This window comes from Anser brachyrhynchus, assembly GCF_964034855.1.
Source record: "Anser brachyrhynchus genome assembly, chromosome: 2".
NCBI lineage: Eukaryota > Metazoa > Chordata > Aves > Anseriformes > Anatidae > Anser > Anser brachyrhynchus.
In genome coordinates, this window is record NC_137695.1 from 137,160,586 (window position 1) to 137,174,835 (window position 14,250).

A 14,250-nucleotide genomic window follows, 5' to 3' on the forward strand; every position below is an offset into this window, starting at 1 on the left:
CATTTCCATGCCCATGTTGGCTCAGGCGAGCCAGCCCCGGTGCTAGCAGGTAGCTGGCTGGCCAGCCTTAGCTGCCTCCGGACAAGGGGTGTGTAATGCACACTCAAGCATCTGAACCGTAAATAGACAAGCCACCTACCAGCATGTCCAAGTAGTTTGTGTGCGTCTGGATATTATGTCTGTCTTCTGCCGCAACCTTCTTAAAATTCTTCAGTTTCACGGGGACTTTTCTTGCCACATTCACAAAAGGAACCATCCACTCTGCGCATTCTGAAATGCTGTCCCAGTCTAAGCCTGTAGGATAAAGCACAGTAGTAACATTTAAAAACATGGAGCGGGACAGTCTTTGCTGGCTAAAATTCCTAAAGTGTTTAAGTGTTCCAAGTTTAAAATAAGTAGTACTGCAGATAAAAAAAAATCAGGACCATCCTCCCCAAAATCCCCACCATTTCCTTGTGCTTCTTACTTAAACACGTAGAGGTAGCGGAGCTGACCACAGGCCTGAAAGCAGCTCTATGGCCAGTAGGGTTTCTGTTATCAGGAACAATTAAGTGAAAAAGTCACAGTAGGGTAAGCTGTAACTTTGAGTGAGATTTTTTTTTTGGTTCACACTATAAGGAAACCTGCATCATATCATTGTCCTTTAAGGCACCTTATGCAGTGCACAAGTGCTGAACTTAAGTGGTTTTTTTTTTTTGGACTTTGTAAGGGGCACACTTGTAGGAATTAGCCACAAAGGTTCAATGCTGTTGGCAGCCAGGAGTGACTGTCTAAAATTACATTTAAGGAGACAAAATCACCATGTACAGTTAATGACTCCCAAAACAATTCATAGAGGAGCAGTATCAACCTAAAAGCAAGAATCTCCTTAATTTCTCCTTAGTTTCCTTTGATAAGACTGCTTTCTGAAAGTGCTTCCTTCTCTCTCTCAAGTCTTGGCAATATCTGAAACGGAAGGAAGCAAAATCTGGGGGGATGAGAGGGACCCACAGGGCAGAGGAATGAACCATTAGTGTCTGTGTGGCTTTTGCTCTTTTGCAGCCTGATTGACCAGCTCACTCTCAGCAGCATCAGGGATGCATCAGGGCCTTCAGAAGTCACGGCCTAACAAGACAAAAGCTTCTTACCTGAAGCTTTCTTAACTACATCAATTGAGGTATAGTGGCAGAGTGCAGCAGCAGCTAGTGTTCTGTACTGGAAGTCCAAAGAGTTCACATCCAGAATACACAGGTCTAAGAGCTGAGGAAACAAGAGTTGAGGATGTAAGAGTTACAAGTTTCAACAAGAAGATAACTTTACTATAATCCTGCCCCAGGAACTGCTCTGCATACACTAGCCCTCCTGCAGTCCATGGTGTGCAGCCCCGCTCTTTTCAGAATCAATTGCACGCATCTGGTTTACCTGCAGCACCAGGTTCAATTAGAGGAGGTCTGACAGTGTTACAATGCAAACCACTTTGTACTTCTACCAGTAACACGCAAGGCAATTTGCTTGCACAGATTGAAGTACAACTTGAAACTCAACAGAGCTCCAGGAGGGTATTTGCTTAAATAAAGAAGTTACAGAGTAGCTCAGGGAATTAGGTCTATTCTAGTAAGCCTCTGAGCCTGGACATGTATCCATAAAAGTGGAACCAGGGTAGTTTCAGGATAGAGGGGAAACACTCCTCACACTACCTTCCAGCCCAAGTACACAGAAAGTACACAGAAACACTGTTACAAAGGACACAGGTAAAACAGTTAACTGGCTTGTGTTGTGCACCCTCCAGGGCTGTTGCCACTGCCTGCTGTTCCCAGAGCACTGCGTTATGTGGTAATATTTCTAGTGTACAGAAAAGTCTTAAGATATCTGAGAGCAGGGAGACCAGAGACACATGGATGCTACTCCTCAAAATTTAGTATGAAGTTGTATGGCAAAGTCAAACTTGCACATTCCTTAAAGTAAGAGGTGAGGTGAAACAAGGAAAAGCATTCTCTAACAGCTTATAGGGCATAAAATTCACTTGTGCTGGTAATCACTCTAAACCAGTGCTTTCCTATACAGGTAACTACTTACCTGTGCTATCTGAATGAATTTTTCCTGAGAATACTGAGGTAGCAACACTTTCGGAACGTCCTTCAGAGCATCCACCTGAAGGTAGAGGTTCAGCCAAGAGACGATTGTCACAGGACAGAGTTCCCATTTTAAAGCCTGTAAAGATTAAACAAACATTTAAGCTCCCAAAACCACGCAAGAATTGTTTCGTGCTCTGATCTTTTTTCCCCATACATCCCCCTTCTGAGTTAGCTCCATTTATTGCACAGATTCTCAAAAATTTCATGTCCAAGTACTCATTTTACATTGCATGCCTACCACTTTTTGAAGAAAGTGACATAAAAATACAAGTTTCAGCTGAAGTGAGATTTCAGTTGGGACTTAAAAACACAAAGCTATTACCTTTAACATAATAAGTTCCATTCTTACAATATCGTCTTCACTGCAAGCACCATCAGTGACATAAGCAAATTCCTGTATTTTAGGAGCATAGATTTCCTTTAAAAGGAAGAAGAAAAAAAAAAGTCAGGATTAGAGTGCCTTATGATTCTAGGAAAGCTTGAGAAGATGCTAGAAAATGCTTTTTAGACCATATTAAAATATTAACATAATTTACACTAGTAAAGTGTTATATGAAGTGACTTGAAACTTGCGTGATAAGAGATACTCAACCAAGTAGGTTGTATGTTATCTGTTGTATAACATCACAAACTTACTGCAACCTTTTTAGCTTTGGGGGAAATAAATGCTGAGCAATTGGAGCAACTCTTCATTAAAACTGCTTTCTACTCAGCCATACCACTTGATATAAAAAAAGTAAACACCACCCCGTTCTCAGAGCGCACTGCTGTGTTAGAAAACACTGATACAGCTTAGGCATAACGTCAGCTAGTGCTGATGTAATCACACAGATTAAAAAAAAGAAAAAAAGCTAGAAAATGGCAACAGAAAATCCCACAGCCATCATAGCTGGCAAAATGGTGCAGAGATACTTAACATAATTTAGCCAACCTAATCTAATCAGGCCAGTTTGGGCCACATATAGGTAGGTGTTTTAGTAAGAAAGAACCTGCCAACAGAACTGCTTGTAGCGCACCACCTTGCTTTAGGAGCAACAGCTAGATCAGGGGGGGTTCCAAGTATAACAATATCCCAAATTTGCCTCTCTGTTTAGCCTATCATGTGCTACAGCCTATTTAGGAAACAGACAAAAACACAGTCTTGGCTCAGAGCTGTAGCGTGCAATGCAACGCATCACATTGCCATTGTTGCGCTGATTACATTATCCTCGAAATAAAAAACTCCACTAAATGGGTTTAAAGGGATATCAACCTGCTGTACAGGCTCGAGACACAGGCTTGGTTTTGCTCAAGTCCCACACCCATTCCTGAGATTGTTTGCCAACTGCTCTGTGTTTTGAAAAAGACAAAACGAAGCAGAATTGCTCCTAGCATGTTTGCATACCTTTCAAGTTTATGTGCTCTCCCTCCCTGCTGCAGAGGAAAGGGGGGACAAAGACTACGCTCTAAGAGATTGACACATGCACAACTGAAGGAAAAGGAAAAAAAAATCCCCTTCTGACGTGCAGTGCTGTATGTGTGCCACCAAGTTCAAAAGATTCAGACAGAAGAAGTAAATATGTTACCACTGTCTTGAGTTACTTCGAACGTAATATCCTCCTCCTTGTGTCTTACCTCAAGCTTGGAGGCGATGAACAATGAGGTAATTCCTATGAGCTGGAGCATGCTCTTGTTAATGTTCTTTTGTGTCAACATGAATCTGTCAAAGAAGTCTTGAGCTAGGTAGAAAGTTTCCCTGTGGAGCGCATACACCTCACATACCTACAACAGAGGAAAAAAAAATCAATTTTCTGTTATAAAACCGAAGGTATGCACACTAAAGTATTCCAGCTTTGACAGTAAAACATAATATATATGATTTTATCTTTTACGCCCACAAACTATCACACAGCCAGGTGTTTTAGGTGGTAGCGGTTAGTATGGGGCTTGGTATCTTCCACACACTCATCTAACCATGGGTTATCTACAATGTACTACCACACTTCCAAAGTATACTTTTTCCAACATTAATAGCATCCAACATCCTTAAAAATAAGAACAAAAAGCCAGAAGTTTTCCACTGAAAGAAAAGAGACTAACTGGGGACTGAGGGGGAGAAAAAAAAAAAAAAACACACACACTAACTTGCTTAATCAAGAATACTCTGGGTTCAAACCTCGTCACTGGCCTCCTCTTTTCTCTTATCTCCAACTGAATTTTGGTGGGTTTACCATAACTCCATCTTATCTGTAACTGTATCCCTTCTACAATTATAAGTGATTTATAGATATCTAAATAGTTCCTAATCTACTTACAGACAACAGGGAAAAATATCCAGGCAGCAGATCCCAAGTAGATCTGACTTCCCACCTCGCTTCCTTATTCCACTTGGATACAAAGTCAGAATAAAATCTCACTATTTATAGCTATTTCCTAAGAGAAGGTCGAAAGCCTGTTTGTGGATTACATCCCTTCCTGATCTTTGAAAATGCAACTAGTTCAGTAATACCACAGCTATTTTTTTTTTTAAGGAGCTGATGTAATATTCACAACCTGATGAGCTACTATGAAATGATTAACTACTGCTCCAGACAAGATTCACAACTAAAAAGGTCCATATCATGAATAAATGGTATAATTTCTACAGAAGTGTACTGGCCAAGCATAAATAATATTACTTGGTCACGTTAAGTATTATCTCTAACATGATGTCACAGAAGACAACGTAAGGAGCTACTGGAGAACTCAAAGCTGCTGTGATTTTACTCCACTGTGGCGTACAGAACCACTGAGCTAGACAACAGTAATTAGATCAATGCGATCAATTTCCAAACAAAAAAGTTTATTTCCTAGCAGCTCAAGATTAAGATAACTTAAAAATCACATCCAATTCAAAGATGATGTGTAAATTGCACGTTAAAGGAAGCAGTGAAGCACACAAGTGTAACCATCTTTATATTCACACCATATTTAAAAGACACACACCTCTTTCCCCCGAAACTCCCTGCTATCAGTACTGTTCGATCAAGACAGCAAGAGTGCCACCCTAACATCTGCTTCCTCGGGAGCACTTGGTATCACAGAACCGATAAACCTGTGCTGATCCCTTCTGCTGATGAGCGAGAACTACGTGAGGCAAAGGTTGCTTTTGGCAGCAGCGTTCGAATGTGCTATAATACAGAGTGTTCTTGGAAACGGTTCCAGAACGTAGCTCTCTACAGCACTAGCACTGCTTCGCGTGGGGTCGGCTGCCAAGAGTGAGAACCTCCATTTTGTCTGACAACGGGAACAGTCTGAAGCACAGCAACCAGCCTGGGATAGGGATGATCCATCTGCAATCCTTTTCAAACAAGAACCTGCCTGCATCAAGTGCCTTCAGGTGTCAGTCACTAACATACTTTCTTCTGCTCCCTCTGAAGGATATAATTAGACATTTACTAGTAAGTCAGAGAAGACTAGTGTTGGGGCAGGCATCTAAAGGCTCTTGACATAGACAGGGCCAGGGCGTTAACTCCAGTCCTCACTGCAGGTGCAATTGTCTCAGATACACCTGAAGGTGTAAAGCTGAAGCTCCATAAATAACCTGTTTACAGCTACCTCAGTAGAAGTGTCCCACACCTACATTTCCCCTGTTCCCAGGCAGTTATGCAGCATGCTAAGAACAAACATTTATAACTGTTGCTTGCTGCCCTGTTGGGGATGCTGAGTGCCTCCTACCTGGAGATATTTAATGTAGCTCATCACCAAGATCAAAAGTAGTAAATTGTAACCCCTTTGTTGCAAGCTGGTTTGGGCATTTCCAGTACATTTTGCTATTGAATCTTTTACATAAAAGCTCTGCTTACATCTGCCTGCTTCACAGGCATAAGACAGCACAAAGCAACAAAAAGAACACACCTCTAGGAGCCAGTCTAACAGTATCGATCGCATGTGCGGTTGCAAACTAGAATGTAGGGAGGTGAAGTGTTTGCAGTGAGCGTATCTGTTCTCCTTCTTCAGGATGTTGAGCCAGACATCTTTGGAATTTCCCCAGCTACGGAGTAAAGTTACAGAGCACTGTAAGTATACATGCACCTTCACAAAAGGAGCATTAAAAACATGATTTATAGATATTCATGAACAAAAAGACAAATTCTGTAGCCTAAAAGATCCTTACAGGAATTAGAAAACTGCAGGCATACTTTGAACACTTACCAACACCACAGCGGCTTGCCAAGATCATCAGCAAGTCCAGTTTTATAGAGCAGCCAATAAACCTGAACACGTGCATCCCAAAGTTGCACATACAGCCACGCAGAGTTTCTTATTCTGCTTAGTTAGGTGGCCATTAACACACGCAGCTCAGCCATTTTAGAACTTGGCTTTCCAGAGAGCAAGGTAGAAAACAAAACCACGCAAACAACCATCCTACCACCTAAGAAACAGCATGCACGAAGTTGTCCGTCTCAGTTCCGGAAAGACATTGAGAGCTGGTGTTTAGAAAAAGGTAGGGACAGATGAGGCTTAGAAACAGGCCACTGAAATAAAAATTAAGTTCTCATTCACTGCTAACATAATTTATCAGCAGCCAAACCTACCTGGGAAGGAGAAAGAAGATGGCTATATAATAAATACAATTTGGTTTTAATTTGGAATTGTTATAATGAATTGATGTGGGCTTTTTTTCCCCTTCGATATTTCTCATCCTACAGTTACTAAGGAGGACAGGCTGTAATTAACGTAACGTCAATCTCCTTGTGAAGTTCTTGGAGTTATGTAGTTCCCAAGGCAAGAGCGCAGAGAAATTGAACAGACCTCATCACTGGCACTGCCTACAAATCTTAACTCAGATCAGTTTCACTCTGCTGCCACCATAAATAAAAAAAACACGCAAGAGACACTTGCTTAATGCACAACTCTCTCTTAGTGGCCAGGCATCAAGAAATCTCCTATCACAATCTTCCTGCTGCAATTAGGAAAGTATGAATAAGGCAGTAGAGAGTAAACAACCCTCTCCTTTGGGTAATCGGAAAGGCTGGATCACAGATTTACCAGGTGCCTATTGACAAGAGGTGAACATCAAGGATGAAACTCCTTGTGTGGAATTCTGCGCCTGAACACGTCTTCGGGATCCAGCAGTTTCCAGCAACTTTCTAAAGGCATACATGAGATTCCTTCCTTCGCTTTATTTTTAAACAAAGAAGTGCTCCGCGCTAAGCTTTCACTCACAGAAATACACTCACAGAAATAGTTATTTGCCAGATATAGGGAAGAGTATATTGCTCTTTAAAACACAGTTCAGCAATATACAGCAGGTTTGGGAGTAATACTGAGAAGAGCAGTCAAGTTGAAAGCTTGGCAAAAAAGGCCACTGACGGATGGACCTACTGCTTTGCAGTGAGGCAGAGCGCACGCACCATCTCCCAGTTCCAGCCAAGTTTTAGCCAGAACCACGTGAAAACATGGTGTATCTGGCCAGGTCTTCTGAAAGTAAAGCTTTACACTCTGGTTCTCTCCTCATGCACTTCAGCAGTAGTTCTCTGTAGTGCACTGCAGTAAATTTGGCAGCTCCTTCATTAATTACTGGGCTGATATAAACAGAATTGGGATACTTATCTGACACACCTGAATGTCTAAGAAACTCAGAAATCGAAAAATCCTCTCTAGTCAGCTAATCCGTCCTCTGGAAACTGTTTCTGTCAGTATACTTGAAGAATACTAACACAAAAGTTTCACAAGAAATAATCCACTTGGGTGATTATCCGTTCCCCTTCAGCAACATCTTCATTTAAACACTTTAAACATTTAAACATTTTAAGTTCTTACAGAAAACTTTGCTTAGTATTTTGGCCGCTTTGTTGGTCACTCAGTTTCAACAACACAAAGAAGGTTAGTTTTAACCACTGTGCGCCTCTTAAGAGCTTATAAGTTATAAAAGAATAAATCCGAAAGGCAAAAACGATCTGTTCAGTGCATTTATAAGATAAGCGATAAAACCTGTGTTTTTCTGGACATTGAACTGTTTGTGGGATGAGGAGACAAGTAGAAGAATGGGTTGCATATTGTCCACTATTAGACAAACACAACACAGCATCAGATACTATGACAGTAGCTCAGCATATGTGATAAGACAAACATCTGCTGTATCTGGTCAACTTACTTGAGTTCCGGCAAAGGCGATGGATTTATGAAGAGGTTTCTGAACCTGTATTTTTTGAATCTTGAGAAGTCAGTGGTTACCGATTCTTTGTGAGGCGTTTCAATAATTATGCAAGGTGAGATGCCTCCTGTTATCGTGGGCGGCCAACAGCTCTGCAACATAAACAAGGTGTCTTTTAAATGTTGGTTTTACCAGGATAGAAAGAGAGGAAGATTATAGTAACAACAACGTTTGTAATGTGCGTTAGTTTTCTTTGGACCTCGAAATCAATTTGAGAAACCAAAGAAAGAGAGAGACAGACTAAATGCCAAAGTCTTTTGCAGCAGAGAGACAGAAAACATATGAACGAGTTTGACAAATCCAAGGAACTCAGCTTGAGGAGATCTGTCATTGGTTTATGAACCCACATGCAGTATATCTATTGCTTGAGCTCTACAGCTACAGCACCTAACAAAAAGGTACTTACTGCTACTAGAAAACAAGACAGTAGGTTGCTGGTCCTATCTACTTATCTATTCAGAGGGAAAAGAAAGGAGAGGGTGGAGGTTCTACTGTTTCTCAGTGGAAATTCAGCAACTGGTTATCTTCCAATTTAGTACTCCAGGGAGGAGCCACCCATCTCAGCTCCAGAGCTAGATACCCACCGAGCAGGCAGCAGCTGCGAACTATCTCTCAGCTTGCCAATGCCAAACATGCAATGACTCCAAAGGATCGCAACCTGAAGTTATTTCATGCAAAAAGCTTCAGAGAAAGAATTCTATATTACTTCAGCTAAGCGTGTAACTTGTTTCACTGTTACTTATTTGGTTGTACATAACCAATACAACCAGGGAGGTATCAAGTGTGCGAAGCATATGTAGTGCTGTAATGGCTGACAGCCTTCAAAATGGTGACAACTGAGCTTTAATCATGTTCTGTGGATTTAGGGGGATCCCATGGACAACGAATGGCAACACCTGCCCCTGAACACAGGAACATTTCCTACACAGTCATCTTGCAATGTAAGATATGTATCATTTCCTTACTGTATCTAAAGTTATTTAGTCAGAATCAAGCAACTACCCTAGGAGTTAACTTGGTTCTAAAACTCTCTGTAAAAAGTAAAAAACGTATAAAGAGATGCTAAGTTGCAGAGCTGACATACTTTCTATAACTGAAAGTAGAAAATTGCCTTTTCCAATACTTCCTAGCATGTCATGCATGACTTCACACCCACCAATATTAACCAGACTCCCTCACCTAGGTTGAACTAGCATTCAGAGCTGAGTTACCTTAATTTCATATTGATGTTTTTTAGCAATTTTCCCATCTTCTTTCTTCTTAATCTCCTGCTGAAAAGAGAGATATATGTCAGTAGATTGACCATGACCACCAGCACACCCACCTCTAAATCTAAAGGAATTGTTGCTACTCCTGCCCCATTTTCTAATTCTGCAGGGAATTCTAATTTTCCCCATCCAAGTGACTGGGGAAACCTGCAATATTATTAAATATTTCAAGTCATCCAGATTGGTCACCTCTGCTGTTCTCCTTTTTCTGGTCTGGAGATGTTCTGGTGCCTGCAGTTCCTGTGAAGACTCCTCTTGACATGACAGTGGCTGCTGCTGCTTGGCTTGCAATCGGCTACTGCAAAGAGACGCGCGCCGTTAGGAGAGGGGCAGCGAGATGAACGCAGATTAGCAGGGTGTATAGTAACGCTGACGGTTTACCTGCGTCTTGACATCTTCTTCGGGTCCTAGGATCTCTACCTGGACCAAAGGAATAACAGAAGGTGAGTCAATGCATCCTCAGAGAGCTGGGAGTAAGATCTGTACTTTGAGATGGTGTCACACAGTGTCACCCACTGAACCGTGTCCCCAAGCACCACGTCCAACCTTTCCTTGAACACCCCCAGGGACGGTGACTCCACCACCTCCCTGGGCAGCCCGTCCCAGAGCCTGACTGCTCTCTCTGAGAGGAAATGTCTCCTCATTTCCAGCCTGAGCCTCCCCCGGGCTGTGAAAGCCATTTTCCCTGAACGAGAAGGGGCAGAGGGGCAGGTCGGGCTGGGGCACGGGGGGGGGCACACCCGGGGGGCAGCAGCTCCCCCGGGGGAGCCACCCAGCCGGGTCCCGGCCCCCACACCTGCCGTGCCGAGCCGTGCCGAGCCGCGCCGAGCCGCCCGCGCTCCCGCCGGCCCCGCAGCGCCGGTTCCGCGCCAATTTGCAGAGAGCGGGGAGGCAGAGCCGGGCCTGCGCCGTGCCGAGCCGAGCCCTGCCGAGCCGAGCCGGGCTGTGCCGTGCCGAGCCGGGCTGAGGGGTCCCGGCTGCTCCCGGGGCCAAGCGAGGCCGTGGAGGGGGGAGCTGGGGGGAGGGGGGCGCCGCCGCCGCTGCCCGCGCTCGCTTCTCCCTCCAAAAAGCGCCGAGCCCCCGCCGCCCCCCTCTTCCTCCTCCTCGCCCCTGGGTGAGGGGTGCCTGGGGGGGGTCTGCTGCAGGGGGCAGGGCAGCGCCGAGACACCCCCCCCCCCCCCTTCGGCTCCCGCCTTGAGGCGAGCCAGGCTCCCTCCAAAACCTGAGGGGAACGGGGTGAGGGGGGGGTCCCCGCACAGCACCCCCGCGCTCACGGGGACCCCCAGGCTCAGGGGGAGCCCCCCCAGCGGGGACCCCTCATCTGAGGGGGGTTTGGGGGGGGGATGGGACCCGCACCCCCCTCACCGCGCGGACAGGGGGGCACGGCGGGGAGCGAGCCCCCTCCCGGCCGGGTCCGTGTCCCGGGGGGGCCTCGACCCGCGGGGGGGTGCCCGGGGGGTGCTGGCGGGCGGGCACCCGGGGTCAGCCCGCCAAGAGGCACGGGGCCGGCTTCCCCGCCCCCACCGCGCCCGTCTCCCTCCAAAACCTCCAAAAACCTCCCAAAACCCCCAAAACCCGGCCGGCAGCGCGGGCGGGCGGCCCCCGGCCCCGCTCACACCGGCACCCCCCCGAGGGCTTTGATGGGGGGGGGGGGGGGGAGCTGGTTGGGGGTCGGATGGGGCCGCCCCCACCTCCCTCCCAGCCGCTCTCCCTCCAAAACGGTGCCCGGGCGGGAGGGCTGCCCGCCTCGCCGCTCTCCTCCCGCCGCCGCCGCGGTGCCCTCGGCTCCCCCCCGGGGCTGTGCCGGTACCACCGGTACGAGCACCCCCGCCATCACCCCCATCATCATCACCCCCATCGTATCAGCAGCAGCATCCCATCAGCAGCATCACCAGAAGCAGCACCAACACCACCACCAGCACCCCCCCAGCAGCAGTATCCCCACCACCATCCCCCCCCCCGCACACCGGAGCCCCCCCCTCACACCGGTTCCCCCCCCCCCCCCCAGGGTCCCGGCCCCGCTCCCCGCGCACCTCCGCCGCCACCGCCCGGGCCGCGCTGCTCAGCTGGCGCCGGCGCCAAGCCGCTATATACCGCGGCTCGAGCCCGCGCTGCGCATGTGCGAGGGCGGCAGACAGCTCCGCCGCCCCGCCCGCCGAAACGCCGCCCCGCCGCCGGGACCCCCGCACCCCGTTACCCACCCCCCCCCGCACCCCGTTACCCCCCCTTCCCCCGCATCCCCCCCGCGGAGCGTTACCGCCGCCCCCTCCCCGCTCGCCCGCACCCTCTCGCCCTCCGCCGCTCGCACCCGCCCGCCCGCCCTCCCCGGCTCGCCCCCAGCCCTGCCGCATCCCCGCGCCGCGCCCCCCCCCCCCCCCGGTACCCCCATCCCGCCCCGCTCGGTGCCCGCCCGGTGCCGGGGCCGCTCCGAGCCGTGCCCGCGGTCCCCGCGAGCCCCGCGCCCGCCGCGTCCCCGCCCCGGGGCGGAGCCGCCGCCCGCTGCCGCCAATGGGGGCCCGGCTCCGGGCGGCAGCGTGCAGCGGGCGGCGGAATGTAAACACGGCCCCGCCGCCCCGCCCTGAGGGAGGCTCCGCGCCCTCAGCGCCTGGCGGGTCCTCGGCCTGAGGTGGCGGCTCCCCGGGTAGTCAAAGCGCCCTGAGATTGTCAGATCTGAGGAAAAAAAAAAAGGGCTTCTCCTCAGCTTTCCCTCAAAAGTCGCCCCCCAAATGTGGTTTTGGGCTGTCAAAGCAGCGCAGCCCTGGGCGGGAGCAGGGAATCATAGAATTCGTTAGGGTTGGAAAAGATCTCCGAGGTCATCTGGTCCAACTGTACCCCTATCACCAGTATCACCCACTAAACCGTGTCCCTAAGCACCGTTCCCCAACCACCAGTATCACCCATGTGCCTCACCCCCCTACCACCAGCACCACCCATGTCCCTAAGCACCACGTCCAGCCTTTCCTTGAACACCCCCAGGGACGGTGACGCCACCACCTCCCTGGGCAACCCACCCTAACACCTGACTACCTGCCCCAGGAGCCCCTGTTGCCCCCACACCTCCTCACACACAGCCCGCATCCGTCTGGAGTCACCCAAAAATGGCACCTGCAGGCCCAGCGGGGACATCCCCCAGCCAAGATAAACCTCACTTCTAGGAACTGCTAATCCCACACAATCCACTGGCAAGCAAGGACCTCACACTAGTTAAACCAAAGAAAACCCTCTTTTTCGTTTTATTACATTTTTCTTAAAAACACGCCATGGAGACATGCCATCAACGCAAGGCTGCGCACAGCCATTTTAGACACGGGAAGCAACTGGTGCTTTCTCTCTTTTGCAGAGCAAAACACCCGTGAAGACACGCCACAGCTGCCTTCAAGTAAATCCACCTCATCATCGTTTTCTTCACTTCTGCTTTTTCTTTTCCCAAGTGTAATGCTACCAAAGAGTAAACATATCTGTATCTTACAATATCTCTTGTAGTAATTAACCACGATAAACAGGTTTTCGTGCTTACCTTCTGACGGCTTTGCCATTTTACGGAGGAAGAGGATAGGCAGCGCAGCTCACCAAGGCGTTGTGGCAGCATCACTGACAGCATCTTAACAGATGACGGGTTTTGGGTATCCAGGGCCATCTCTCACCTGCAGGTGCTTCCAGCTCCTGGCAGCGTGGGGACGATGATTCCTTGCAAACCTCAAGCAAAGCAGCGTGCACAGCCATGGCACGAGGTGGCCATTGAGCCGCCCGGCCTCCTCAGCTCTGCGGAACGGCTGTTCCCATCCTTATCATGAAGGAAATCTTCTGTTCGTGGCTCAAAAGGGATGAAAAGCAAAATCACTATCATCCGTTCAGGCCTACTGACACTCAGAAACAATCTTTGCGAACTGTCTGTATTCCACCAGCTTGTTTCAGGAAATATAACCTCTGCTGCAGTTCACGATGCCCAAGGTGGACGCAGCCTGCAGCAAGGAGCTCTGCTAGGTGGTCTCTGCTGTGCTCCACAAGCGGGACGCATCCTGCTGTCTGGATCTATCTCCCACTCCGTTGACTTCAGACAGTCTCCTGCACTTGGGCAAATATTAATGTAAATCCCCCCTTGGGCCTGTAAGTGGCTTGCTGCAGTTCAAGCCCTGCCACATCTAACTTGTTAAAGAGATCTGGAAACTGCTGAACAGGCAGGCAGGAGAGGAGAGACAAAGTACTTCCCCCCCCCCCCCCCCCCCCCCCCCCAAAAAAAAAAGCACCAGGCCTCAGAGATGTCAAATTGAGCACTCCAGCCAAAATGAGAGCAGCAAAGCAGTTTTGGTGCATCAGCAACAAATTCCGTGGCACGTCGTGAAAGGAGAACGGTGCAGAATGAATAGTATTTAAAAATTGATTGGATTAGGCCTAACAGGAGCGGGTCACGGCGCAAAGGCAGCAACGACTGTGCTGCTTGTTTCTCCACACCTTTTGCAGTGAGCAGCTGCAGGTTGCGTGCTGCTGGATTTGTGATTTTGGCTCTGTCCTGTAAGCATTCTGAGGCCCTGCCAGCAACTTCTCCCCTACATTTTGTGCAGTACAGAAAAAAAAAAAAACACCCATGAATTTAGTTTGTAATAAAATCTTGCTGCAGACGATGAAATTATGATTTTAATGCAAGCTAATATGCTGACCTTTTGATGTGGCAATAAAACTAAAGTGGCTT

General features: G+C 48.2%; 1 protein-coding gene across 6 annotated transcripts in view; it reads right to left on the minus strand.

The window, feature by feature from the left end:
* CCNE2 (cyclin E2) overlaps window positions 1–12,024 on the minus strand; it is a 13,639-nt gene extending 1,615 nt beyond the window's left edge. The window contains exons 1-11 of one of the 6 annotated variants that reach the window (XM_080583100.1): window positions 11,944–12,024; window positions 9,942–9,980; window positions 9,750–9,858; window positions 9,504–9,563; window positions 8,233–8,384; window positions 5,991–6,126; window positions 3,729–3,875; window positions 2,437–2,532; window positions 2,056–2,190; window positions 1,128–1,239; window positions 140–294 (exon numbers count right to left, since the gene is read on the minus strand). In XM_080583100.1, the coding sequence (XP_080439226.1) occupies window positions 140–294; window positions 1,128–1,239; window positions 2,056–2,190; window positions 2,437–2,532; window positions 3,729–3,875; window positions 5,991–6,126; window positions 8,233–8,384; window positions 9,504–9,563; window positions 9,750–9,858; window positions 9,942–9,955 (1,116 nt within the window). In that variant the 5' untranslated portion in view covers window positions 9,956–9,980; window positions 11,944–12,024. Of the gene's footprint in view, window positions 1–139; window positions 295–326; window positions 946–1,127; window positions 1,240–2,055; window positions 2,191–2,436; window positions 2,533–3,728; window positions 3,876–5,990; window positions 6,127–8,232; window positions 8,385–9,503; window positions 9,564–9,749; window positions 9,859–9,941; window positions 9,981–10,076; window positions 10,289–10,356; window positions 11,099–11,593; window positions 11,710–11,943 lie in introns of those variants that run through there. The other 5 variants (XM_080583102.1, XM_080583098.1, XM_080583101.1 and 2 more) reach the window with 5 other exon arrangements.
* Between the last annotated feature and the right edge of the window lie 2,226 nt (window positions 12,025–14,250).